At 44.1% G+C, this 13,072-nt stretch overlaps 2 protein-coding genes across 2 annotated transcripts in view; one reads left to right on the top strand and one right to left on the bottom strand.

Annotated features, from left to right (window-relative positions):
* The first annotated feature begins 191 nt into the window (after positions 1–191).
* Positions 192–7,703, top strand: LOC113214554 (endoribonuclease Dicer). The gene is made up of 26 exons (XM_052277427.1): positions 192–287; positions 631–794; positions 895–1,021; positions 1,108–1,227; positions 1,307–1,482; positions 1,559–1,760; positions 1,852–2,006; positions 2,090–2,264; positions 2,337–2,467; positions 2,554–2,797; positions 2,873–2,979; positions 3,070–3,205; positions 3,283–3,555; positions 3,635–3,814; positions 3,896–4,106; positions 4,183–4,337; positions 4,411–4,589; positions 4,668–5,142; positions 5,233–5,418; positions 5,530–5,754; positions 5,831–6,130; positions 6,206–6,473; positions 6,560–6,780; positions 6,871–7,039; positions 7,141–7,222; positions 7,306–7,703. Exons 2-26 carry the CDS (start codon positions 631–633, stop codon positions 7,472–7,474), a joined length of 4,830 nt encoding a protein of 1,609 aa, XP_052133387.1. The 5' UTR covers positions 192–287; the 3' UTR covers positions 7,475–7,703.
* Positions 7,691–13,072, bottom strand: part of LOC113217754 (uncharacterized) — a 70,164-nt gene continuing 64,782 nt past the window's right edge. The window contains exons 2-3 of the mRNA XM_052277428.1: positions 11,971–12,074; positions 7,691–9,562 (exon numbers count right to left, since the gene is read on the bottom strand). Coding sequence (XP_052133388.1) covers positions 8,528–9,562; positions 11,971–12,074 — 1,139 coding nt within the window. The 3' untranslated portion in view covers positions 7,691–8,527. The remainder of the gene's footprint in view (positions 9,563–11,970; positions 12,075–13,072) is intronic.

A 13,072-nucleotide genomic window follows, 5' to 3' on the forward strand; every position in this document is an offset into this window, starting at 1 on the left:
GAGAGACTTTTTAATTTACTTGTGCTCTTAAGGTAGTCAGTCAAGAACAGAAAAGTCAACAATAACACAGATACAACCTTGGAGCTCAGCTTGAGCTTACTTGGTATCTCCAGGTATCTCCTTTTCTCAAGGTATCTCAAGATGGTACCACTAACACCATTTGAATTAGTCTGAATAACCCGCTATACTGACGTCATGCTGCACCCCCCCCCCCTTTTTCCAACTTCATCCAATCACAACAAAAGCAAACAAAGACGTGTTTAACTGCCGCTGCAATAATTTCTAAGGTACTTCCTGTTTTAAGTAAATGTTTGCGTAGTTTAACGATGTATGCAGCTAAACAACTATTTTGAACCTCATTATGTTTCATCTTCTGGTGAAATGTCATTGAGCTGTCATCATAGATGCCACATTATTTGACGTTTAAGGTTATAAACGCCCGGTGTTTAAATTTATATATGGTCCTTAATTAAGATCTCTTCGAGAAATAAATTGAAAAACTTCCTCCAATTTGATCCATAATTGTATCTTTACATGTGAACCATTACATGACTCCTCGGAGTGCTGTAATCACTGTTGCCCAGAGGTGCACGTCTGTAATAATACTTCACACATTCCCTTACATTGTAGATGAAGGAAATTAAGTACAGCTTGGATCATTATGTCAATACCTACACAATCGAAATATCAAATCAAATTTTGGATGGTAGTGGTATTATTTATCATCCAACATTCAAAGCACTAAGTTATTTACTTCTGGATGTAATACGGAGAAGAGTTCATAAGCGGAAAGGGTATGTGCAGTAACAATACAATTTATAACCAAATCTAACATCTTTGTGAATGTTTCAAGTAGCTTGATCTCTGCTTTATTTTGCATTCTTTTTTTTACAGACATATATTGGTGTTAACATCATCAGAAATTGCAGCCAAACATCACACACAGTTTCTGGAGAGACACTTGTTGACTGACAGTGTTGGTTGCCCAAAAAATACAGAGTTTGCAGATGTATGGCCGTCTGTAAGCATCATCCCATTATTCTTCTTGATTTGATAAATGCATATGTGCTAGGAATAATCTACTCTTTATCTACTTTATTGTTGCAGGTGATAGTCACAAGCATATTTAGCATTCCAAGTTTGCTGACTAATGATCAAAACAAAAATATCAACCTTGTCATAATACTTGACTGTCATAATGCTTTTAAGAATGGATGTGTCAGTGAGGTATTGTGCTTTTCCTCTGAAAGTGAGTATTTTTAAATGGTATCACTTGAGTTGACATTTGTATTCTGTATTTTTACAGCTCATTGTATTCACAAAGAAGCTTGAAGGTGGATTGGCTCCACACATCCTTTGTTTCACATCATGCATTTTTCCTGACACACTTTGCGAAGAAACAGCAATTGAGTATCTTCAACGGCTGGAGACATTTTATGGATGCAAGCTGGTAACTGTTTGTGATGAGATTGCTTTAAAAAGGTAAATGTAAAAGTATTCATCAGAAAAGTCACAATGAACCAAAGTTTTTAAAACATTTGTATTTTCTACTTTTCAGAGTTTTTGATGCACCAGATACAACTTTCAACACTTTTGGGAAACAAGATGCATTGAGTAAATCTTGCATGGATGCTCTCTTTGAAATTAATGCTGCCAAAGATTTGTGTGCAAACTTATATTTCCATGTAAATGAGAAGGCCGTTCAAACATTCGCCTCTAGCAGTGAAACCTTTGTGTCCAACACACTTTCTGAAATTCAGGTATGAAAAGCCAATTGCAATGAAACTATGTACATACCTAGTTTGATTTCAACTGTTATTATTATTGTCATCTTGCTCATGTATGATTTAGTTTCAACTTGAAGAACTTGGTGAGTGTGGGGGCGATTTGGCAGCATTAGCTGCATTTAGGCACTTGGTTCGCCTCTATACTTTTGCGGATAGTAGTCCTGGTCCATCAACAAAATATGCTTTAGGACATCTTGTGTGCACACTTGCAAAGTTCAGGTTAGTTTAGTAAATATTAAGATTAAATTGTATGAAATTTTATCTCAAACAATTTTTGATGATCTTATTTATTGTAACTCCAGGAAAATTTTGACTGAAGACATGTTCAGAGTACAAATATGTGAGCGGATTGAATATTTCTCATCTAAGAAAGTTCAGTTAGCCCTTAATCATTTACAAGTTTTGCCTCAGAATCACAAAGCTATATTGATTGTCCAAAACCCCAACACGGCTAGCATTCTCACATTGATGCTTCAGGTAAACTTTTTAAATCCAATTTTTTTTTGTAAAACCTCAGACATTTAAATAAGTATTTCTGTTTGTTTTCAGAAAATTGCTATGCAGGGGAAAAAACATGTTCACATCAAACCAGAACTTGTGGTCAATTGCTCCTCAATTCCTTTCTCAGAATCGTGGGAGGATATTTTATGGTGGGAACGTAATATGCAAGTTTACTCCAGGTTAGAAATATAATGGTAGTAGCAATCTAAGGATAGCAATTTCCAGTTTGAAAAAACATAGCCAATTTTCTTAATTCTGTGAACAGATTTAATGCTGGAGAAACAAACACAATAGTCCTTTCAGGAGAAATGCAAGAGATGGATCTACCATGCTGTGATTTAATTTTAGTCCTGGATAAAATTGAAAATTTCTCTCGCTTCTTGTCTGTTAAAAACCAACTGAAAAGTGAAACTGGGAAACTTATCTTGCTGTGTGAAAAAACAGAACTGATTGCATACGAGGAAAAAATTACAAAATTGCAAGAAAATGTGATCAAGATGCAAACCTTGGTATGAGCTCATAAATGCAATTCATCAACACCAGTTTTTGGTTAAAAAACTTAAATTAAATTTTCATTTCTTTAGATCTTATCAGAAAGTTGCAATGCCAACCAGTTAGTAAATACTAGTTTATTCAAGACACCCACAGGATTGGAAGTAAAAAGTGACATCGCAACATTTCTTTTGTACAGGTATAGTATGGTTAATTTATTTTTTATCTCTGTTTAATTTCAAAGCTAAAAATCAATCTGTGATTCATGTGATTGTACTGGTGGTTACAGATACTGTGATAATTTGCCTCATGATAAATTTTCTTCTCCTTGGCCTGTGTGGGAATATGAAAAAGATGCTTCTATTCCTCACATGACCCATGCTACTTTGTATCTATCTTGCTCATCACCCATTAATACTGTTAAGGTGCAACTGTTGATCCTAAGTACCTTTTACAGAGTTTTGATGACCCTGTTGTAATAATTAATCTAATTTTTCTGTAGAGTGAACAACATGAGAAAACATGGAAAATGGCTCAAAACAGTAGTTCTTTCCAAGCGATTTGTGAATTGTATAAAGCAAAAGAGCTTGATGATGCTCAATTAATATCTTGGCAAAATAAAGATGAGAGAAGTGAAGAAACCCTTAAAATAGGGAATTCAAGTGACTTAGATGTACAAGCTTACTTTGAGTCTAAGCTTGGGTTAAGTTATTTAAGAACACACTGTAAAGAACAAAAAAATTTAGAAGATGAAGACATTTTATGTGACACAATTGTGAGGAATCTTTGTTTTTATGGTACACTCTGTTATCATAACGAAAATTTCACATTCACACTATCTATTTATTTCTCAGTATCCACGGTGTTTAATGGACAACTATCCAAAAGTTAATGGGCAGACATTCATCTATAAAATAAAAATTTGGCCAGTTTCTGAGCCTCCTCCCTTTGGTGATAATCGAAAGACGGTGCTTTATGAACTTCTGAATGACAGAAGAACTTTTGCAATCTTATCATCTAAAGATTTACTTCAGGTTGCTTGTCTTGTCTATAGAGTGCCTGAATTTTTTTCCCTCCGATTTCACTGTCTTATATTTGGCATTCCAACATTCCAGGTGTGTCCATTCCCCATCTTTATATTTGGTCATGAACTATGTGTAGAATTTGAAACACTAAGCTCAATTGAATTGGATCAAAGTGAGCTTATGCTGTTGAGGAGGTTTCATTGTGGGATGTTTATGAAGGTTTTACCTATTGTGCAACCTTTTATGCAGTTCAATGTCTACGGCAGCCACAATAATTATTTAGTTGCTCCAATTACTGCTGGTAATATGTTTTTGGTCAGAAAGTGTGTTTGTTTGCTGTTTAGTTCAAATTTGTGTAAAGCTACCTTTCTGTCCAGAGGGTGTCATTGATTGGAAAGTTGTGCAAAACAATTTTTCTGTACCTGAATGCCGGGAATTCTCGCATGAAGAAAAGGCAGGCCTAAGTTGCACACCTGAGTTATATGAAAGGACCATGGTGAAACCCTGCTACAGATACTTGAATTCTGATCAGGTAATGTTCACAAATATTCTCAAAGTAGGAATTTTAGTGATTGTAGCCGTAATGTAGACATTTCTTTTTTTAGATATACCTTGTTACATCTGTCTGTATGGATATGTGCGGTGATAGCTGTTTTCCAACTGAGGATTTTGACACTTTTACCGACTACTACAAGGAGAAGTATTATATTAACTTAGAAAGACCAGAGTTGCCTCTCCTAGAGGCATACCTGATTAATACTAAAGTTAATGGACTTTTGCCCAGGTATTTTTTATCATTAATGTAAGAAATTATCCTTGTAAATTCAAATTTGTTCTTTATTGTACGTGCTTTTGTCTCTAGAGCTCGTTCACATAAACTGCGAAGAGAAGAAAAAATGGAAGATTTCAGGGAGCACATGCTCCCAGAACTGTGCACACCACTTTTATTTCCAGCTGCCTTATGGTTGAAACTATCATGCCTACCTTCAGTTTTGCACCGATTTAGTAGGTTGCTCCTTATTGAAGAATTCAGAAGAACTATCATTGAAGAGGCTGGAACTGGAGCACCTGAAATAAAGTTTACCCCTCTTCAAATTGACCCTACCACTGTTAAGGATGTCTCAAATGTATCTAAAGTGCCTCCTTCAACGGTCAAACGTGGTTTGGCCATTGGTAATGTAAAATTAGAAAATCGCAAAAAGAGATCAGAGTATAAGAGACCATGGAGTGGGAATCAGGAGCCAGTAGATATGTACCGCAATATGCAGGCCTTAAACTTTGTTGAAATTCGCTACTTTGATGAATATTTGGTCAAAAGTGTGGCCAATCCTACTCTGGTAAGTTTGGAATTTTAAATTTTGTGTCCAACATTTTCCTGGTTTTGACTACAGAAATAATAAAAAAAATGAACTTGGATTATTTCGCAGTCTGAAGTAGCTGAGCCACCCAATGATGTCATCGATTATGAGTCTGACACAGACTCCTGCTCTTCAAATAACATTGAAAGCAGCCCTCCTATAGCTGCAAAGAAAGTTGTAGTCCCTGAATCTCTCTTGTATCTCAAGCCTCACCATTATGAAAGTTGTGGACCAGAACAACCGGAGTTGCTGGAGGTTGGTGTATATTCTGCTCCAAAGAAAGCAGAATGGATACAACATTTTTTAAAAAACTTCTTACATTATAAAATTTATATAAATAAATGAAAAAAAAATTGCTGTTATTAGGTCTTTTCATCATCTTCAAGTAATGACGGTGTTAACATGGATCGCATTCAAGTTCTAGGTAATGCTTTCCTTCGGCTTGTTATTACTGTGTATTCCTATGAATATGGCTTGGACATCATTGGCAGTGCCACTTTGACTTGTCTTCATAGACTTCGTTCTGACTTCATGTGTAAGATGAATTTGGAAAAGTTTTCTGTTTTGAATCAACTTTGCAATAGAATAAAGGTATGAGTTGAGGCACAATAATAGAATAAGATAATGCTTTTTTATTTTTAAATTTAAACTATTTTTTTATGAGCAGGTGGTTGATTTTACTCCAGGAGAGTGGACTCCTCCAAGTTTCACTACACCTCCCATGCTTAAACAAGTCCTGAAAGAACAAGAAATCAGCCCAGATGTGCTACAACAGATAGAACTAAGTGAAGATGAGCAACTGGATGGTATCATAGATGCTGATACTGAAGACAAAATTCTTGAAACTTTGACAAACTTCATTAATAGAAACACTTCCCGGCGTGATGAGATGTATGTGGATCGTCACATTGTTCCTCAGTCCACCGCTTCAAATTGTGTTGAAGCACTAATTGGGACCTATTTCAAGGTTTGTTTGCCTCTCCAATGAAAATATTTCTATGCGATTAGTATGAAAATCCAAACCAAGGGTTTCTCTTTACAGAGTTGTGGTTGGCAAGGCGGTTTAAAAATAATTAGTTGGCTTAAACTCCTGCCACCAATAGTTAACATATTGGATCAAATTGATAGGCCTTCAGCGACCTTTGAAACAGGCAAACTACCAATCAGCTTAGATTCGCTGGAGGAAAAACTGGACTACATGTTTACAAGGAAGACATTACTGGTTCAAGCTGTTACACATGAATCCTTCATTAACCCTGTGATTCAAGGAAACATGGACACACTTGCTTTTCTAGGCATCAGTATACTAGGTTTGTCTTATTATTCTAATTTGATAATTTCTGAATTTTTTAAGGTTTTATTTCATTATTTACTCAAAGAATTCTCCTTGTTCCAGATTTTCTTATGACTTGTTACATTTATGAGCATTTCTCAGAGTTGAATCCCCCTCAGCTTTGGCGACTACGTGAAATTCTTTGTTCTACATCCTCCTTAGCATATCTTGCTGTTCGCCACAACATCCACAAGTATATTTTGTCAAACTCTGTACCTTTGTTAGATGTTATTGATCGATTCATCAAACATCAGAAAGGCTGCCAACAACCTATTGATGATGAGGTTTGCATTTAATTGAAAATCAGGTATTCTGATTGAGATTTGCATGACTATTCCTGTGTTATGATAGATTATATTTATTCTTTTGACCAGTTGCAACTGCTTATTGAAGAGCATGAGTGTGAGAGTGGTTTTCAAGTGGAAGTACCCAACACACTTGGCAAACTTTTACCTGCACTAGTTGGTGCTGTTTACATAGACAGTGGTAAAAATATTCATCTTGTGTGGGACACATTTAAACACATTTTCCTTCCTGAACTCGGTGTGACTATGAAACTAAATTATTTTTTCAAAAACTTAAGTTTATTTTCTACATTTTTCCTCTCATTTATTTTTTCTAATCTTTTTTCTTTTCTTTTAAAGGCCTGTGGCGTCAGGATGTACCTCTCTCAGTTGTGGACCTCTTAAAGGATTTGTCTCCAGCTGCTCATCAGGTTATATTCACGTAAGTAAAAGAATAAATGTTGTCATTCTTCAATGAAATGTGATTTTTATTGCAATGAGTTTACCTGTTTATTAAAATTTCAGAGAGAAGACTAGGGTTGATGGCAAAATTGAAGTCTTATGTAAGGTATTGATGGACAACACACGTGAAAAGGTTTTTGTCGCAAAAGGCACAGATTTAAACAAGACAAAGACACATGCTGCCAAACTTGCCCTCCGAAACTTGTTGGAAAGAACAAACTTAAACTATTAAATTTTCTGTCACTTTGTTCAGCTGCCATTTGGATACAAGATATTTCATTTAAAATAAGATAATGAAAAAAAATTAATTGCTTGTAGTATGACATCTGTTTATGGTTGTTTTTGATTTAATTTTTTTATTAGATATTAATCAAATTTGATTGGCTGTGACATTTTTTTTGTTGTTGTTTCGTGGTCTTGTTTTTAGGAGAATAAATGAACACGTCAGCTCTTTTCTTAAAGACTGGTTTTATTGAGACAAGACGTATGCTTGAAGGCATTTGCTCTTGTTCTCAGAATGAGATTTGACATAAAATTACCTTTACTTTACCTATATTATATCCTGTCTTCTCAACTCAAACAGGAAGCAATGTACAATATATTATACAAAAAGAAACATCCTTATACAAATAATGGCACATATTGTGGAGTGTATAGGCATTATGTTAATTGGCTCTCTTGACTGTTAGAGCTCACAAGTCCTTTGTAAAAGAATCATCACATTATTAACAAGTCCGCGTGCAGACCACCTCACAGCACTGTTTTACGTATTTCTTCACGTTTTCAATTTTGTAAAAAAAATAAATAAAAAAAATGAATATGAATGTTTTGCGAGCATGGAAGACAGGATGAGTTGTAAGGCAGTGCGTGCGGACTAGCGGGCAGGGATTACATAATTGGTAATAATTATAATAATACTTAAGCTTTTTATTATTACATTGTTGGTAATAATAATAATTTGCTTACTCATCCTTTTGTGATTGCTAAAAGGAGATTGGATGCGTTCATGTCATCACAGAAAGATGATATCTACAGTAATACTGTTGGTAGAGGAAGGAAGGGTTCCACATGTCGGGAAGTGCAGCACTGGGCCTTATTCTACTGTGTGTGCGACCGCTCCGCCTGGCTCCGTCGAGAAGTATGCTTACACACCTGCAGCCTCCCGCAGGGGCTCAGCCCCACAAGCCTGGTTGCACCCTTAGTCTGGGTCACCCATCAGACGAGCGCCATGGCCCCAGAGGGCCGCGCCCACGATCACGCCCAGGGCCACGACGCTCAGCACCAGCTAGGGGTCGTCGACCACCACTGCGCCCGCCGCCGTCACCGGCTCCTCTAGCGACGCTGTGGTGGTGAACGCCTCTGTCGTCATGGTAACTGATTCATCGTGTTCCTCTCCATCCTCATCGCCTTCCTCCTCTTCCGACGTGTCGCCCTCGTGTAGCAGCCCAGCTGTCGGCGGCGTGAACGTGGTTGACGTCGTCGTCGTGGGTTGGGATCTCTGGAGTGCGGGGTGCGCCACAAGGATCTCTATGGGGGGTACTGCAGTAGTGGTCGTGGTTGAGAGTGTTGTGCCGTTTGTTAAAGCAGGCGTACTAGGGACGGCATGAGAAACCGACGTCTTTCTGACGACCTTAAGTCGTTTGTGGTGCGACAAGTGCTGTTTTTTCTCATTCCTAGATTTGCGCTTCTTAGCGGCGATCATCTGCAGCCGCTTGTGGCACAGGTCTTCATCCTCGGTCGCCTCGCACTTCCGCCGCGACGGGCGCGCTCCCGCGAGAGGTGGCGCTGGCGCGGCAGGGAGGGGGAGCGCCATAGGAGGCACCACCGGCGCCGACGGCGGCCTGAAGGCGGGCGCGGGGGTCGCGGGGGCTGTTGTCGTGGTGCGTCGCCGCGCCACCACGCCGACGCCGTGCTTCCGTGGCCCTGCCGCTGGCCCGGGGCGCGGACATCGCCGTGGCCTCCGGGGTGTGGCCTCCGGGTGACCATGGGGCGGGCACGCCGCGTGGTGGCCCCGGTGCCGAAAGTGCGGTGCCGCCCCCGTCCCCATGGGCGTCCCTGCACCACCCCCACGCAGTCGGGTGAGCAGGTCGGCCACGCGCTCGGCTGCCACGGGCTTGGTGAGGACACGGGTGTAGGCGGCCAGTCGCCCCTGTGGCGCATCCTTCCGGAGCTGCACCCGCCGGGGAGCACCCCGTCGGTCCAGTGCCAGGTACAGGCTACGGCCCCGGGGGCCTGTGCCGCTGTACTTGGCTGACGAGTACGTGTTGTAGTAGTGTTGCTCCAGCATCTCATTGAACACGCAGTCGTCCGTCAGCTCCCTCTGCAACAGATGAACAAAGCGAATGCTGTTACAGTCTTTCCCAGAATAGAGGGGAGGGCAACAGTTTCTTCATCGTCATTGGCCGAGACTGTTTCGCCTGTGCACTAGCAGCAGTTTCAGTTTTGAAATGGTTTTATTGAAGTCAAATTGGCAGTCAAACTGGCAACAGTCTACTGACGACCGCCCGCTTTCGTAGTTAGACTGTACACAATGCACGCGTGTGGCCCAGTTGCCTACTCACTAGGCGCCCGTAAGGTCAACAGGGCGAATCAGCCACCTGCTACAAGAAGCTCTCACCGCACTGTCCTAGTCTTCACCCAAGGAGAACAGGGAAGCCACAAAATTACGTCAAAATTACGTCAAATAGTCACTATTTTGGCACGAGGGACATCATTTGTGACGTCGTATCAGTGTCAGTGACTCCAAACAAAATGAGTTCATATTGACCAAGCTGTTCCCCATTGGAAAAATCAATTATTTACTTGAACATTCGAGTAAAAAAAGACATATAAGGGGGCGAAAAAATTAAAGTTCTCAGAGTGCCACGACTCTCCGCATATAAGATTACAGCCTAAAATTTCTCTTCGGTCATTACAATCGTTTGCTGATCACTACAACTCCGGGCCACTTCAGAGCCGGACTGCAGTCTGGAACAGCGGGCCCGGTCTGGCGCGGCCGGCGTTGTGGCTGAACGGCCTCTGATAATTAGATCATCAAGCCCCCCCCCCCTTTCCCTCTCCACCTCTCTCCTCTACCTTTCTACTCGGCCTCGCTGAGACCCGTCAGACTCCATTTCGGTTGATTTATCGCAGACGAAATGCGTCACTACATGGCGCGCCAGACGGGCCCCGTAGTGAGTCGTGTGCTTCCAGCAGCAGCAGCAGAGATGGGAGGGAGAGGGGCGCGACAAGTATTATTAGTTATTATGGAGGATCGCCGCGCCGCGACCAACTCTTACACAGTAACGCTGCCGCTGCCCGGCCTCCCGTGTTACCCGGACGGACAAACGAGTTCATTTAGGAGCGCATGGGCGACTCACCGGATACGTAACTTTTCGTTTTCATTCAGGTTGTGTCCCTTGGCGGCGCAAGAATGAGAAATGGGTGTAGAACAGTTTTGAAACATCTGCCTGAAACTATACCCCCTCCCCCTTCCCCACCCCTGCGCTATCACGTTCGCTATATGCGTGTGAAATAAAACAAATGAATAACAAAAAAAGGGCATCATCCTGGAAATATATGGTGCCCACTTGGGCTGGAATGTTGGCCAAACTACTGGCTCGATGGGCCCACTGATTACCTCCCGCGGGACGGATGCTCCCCGACGCCACGCCAGGTATATCGTTTTACGCGTGCGGCTTATGGCCCCATGTCCTTACGGCCTTCTGGGGTGCGCAGTGGGGGCCCGTGCATCGCCACGGGGACAACGCGAGTGATGGAGAGAGATGGCGGCGACCAGCAGCAGCAATCGCAGCAAAGGACCGCTGGGAAAGGTGACTTGACTTTAACCGCGAGGCCTCTGTTGGCCCAAGGCCCAAAGGTTTTTGATCCAGCTGGATAGCCAGCCGTTCACTGTAACAGACCCTTCCACCGGGGCGGGCTACGCCGAGCAGTCGCGCTGGTTCCGGTTTCCAGTGCCAACCGGGGCAAACCCAGGGTCCTTTTGGCACTTACACGAAAGTGGTTGCTTCGTGACCATGTGCTCCCAGCCGCCTTTCTATCAGTTTCAAACAAATTGCCTTTATGTCTAGCCTATGGAAACTGAAACAATACGTGGCAAGAAATGGTTTCACATAAAAATCACACCGCGCGGGGATGGCCAAGTGCCACAACAACGTTTGTTTGAGTTTTCCGGATGCAGTTGGGGTGGCGCTCGACTGGGTCAAATTAGCCCCGACAAGAAACTTCGTCCCGACGTGTGCCTAAGCATTGTAAAGGGCGTCGTGTCGCCACTGCGTTCGGAAATAGCTGGTGTTGCTGCTGCTGTCTCCTCCCACCTCTGAGTCTCCGCTGGCCTCCCCCTCCAATAGGAAGAGAAGGGGGGGGGGGGCAGCCCCAATTAGTAAGGGCGTTAGTGCGGAGGACCCGGCGAGGCGAGGGACCCCGTCGTGGAATGTGACTTGAAGCTGCGAGTCGTTTAGAGAGGCGACCCGTTCCCTCCGGGACTATTGGGGGCCACGCCCCCCATCACCTGCAGCACTACTTTGTGTTTCGTCAGTAGAATGTCGGGATCCGTGTCGAGGATCAAGAACAAATTGCCCACCTTTCAGGCGGCTCAGTCAAGACGACCCGGGGGAGGGGGGTGAATTCCCCCCTTTAACATCCCCTCTAACCCTTTGGGCTCGAACCATTTCCAAAATACCATACTTGCTCCTCTCTCATGCCCACTGCTGCTGTGTTTGTACTCACCGAGCCGTAGAGCAGTCCGCAGGCGTCCATGCAGAGGAACAGGCACGTCGCTATCCCCTGCATCTTCACTTGCACTTTATTGACTGACGTCCTCTGGAGCACGGCTGCAACACACGAGAGGACGCACTGTCACTTCACTTCACTTCACTTGGAGTGTCCAACGGGACGGGGCGGGACGGGGTGGCCAGCCGGCCAGCGAAGGGCTGGGGCTGGTGTGTCAGAAAGAGGGAGAGGGGGGGGGGATACCATGAACTACGTGGTGGAGAAGTTCTGTGAGTGAACGGCCGCTCGGTCTCTAACCCCACTAAGCATAGGCAGGGTGGGCAAGCTCCGGCCACCCGGCCGCCGCCATGCAGGCCAGGAGGACAGGTAGGCCGGCCCGCCGGACAGGCGCGCGCAGCGGGCTGCAGGCGGGGCGGCCCACGGCGGACTAGGGAGCTGCCCGCGCGGCGAGGTGGGGGGCGCAGCCAGCACGGCCGACGGAGCAGGCCGAGCGTCGCTGAAAGTGACCGTGATACCGGCGACGGCGAAGACGGAATGCCGATCGTGGATGTTAGGGACACGTGGGGTACGAGGCTTGTCGCGCCTTCCGACGTTTTCGCAATAAAGAAGCTGCGGGCTGCGCGAGAAATGGCACGCGGCGAGCGAGCGGGCGCGGCTATGGGCGCGGCGAAACGCTGAGATCAGCGAGCAAGCGAAGAGAGCGCCGTACCAACTCCCTACTGTACTCCTCCTTCTGCTGAAGCTGCGAGGGGCGCACCGCGCCATGTGTCTGCATGTCGCTCGTCACGTAGGCTCGTTTGCGAGGGGCGTGGTGGGGCGTGGCGAGGCGTGGCGAGGCGCGGCGAGGCGCGGCGGGGCCGGGCGGTGCGGGGCGGGGGCGCTGGACGCGCGCAAACCCACAATCGGCGAGCAAAGTCAGCGCGCCGGCGCGTCTGATGAGAGAGATGTGTCCCCCCACCACTCCCCCTCCCCACCTCATACTCGCGTGCGAGCGCGTGGCGATTGCTGTCGCACCGCCTAGATAGAATTAATCGGGGAATGACAAGGAATGCCCATGAGGGGGTGAATATTGTCCCAGATTCATCAAAAAAAGTGAGGT

Source organism: Frankliniella occidentalis, unplaced genomic scaffold, assembly GCF_000697945.3.
Source record: "Frankliniella occidentalis isolate FOCC.00 unplaced genomic scaffold, Focc_3.1 Scaffold10, whole genome shotgun sequence".
In the NCBI taxonomy this organism is placed as follows: domain Eukaryota; kingdom Metazoa; phylum Arthropoda; class Insecta; order Thysanoptera; family Thripidae; genus Frankliniella; species Frankliniella occidentalis.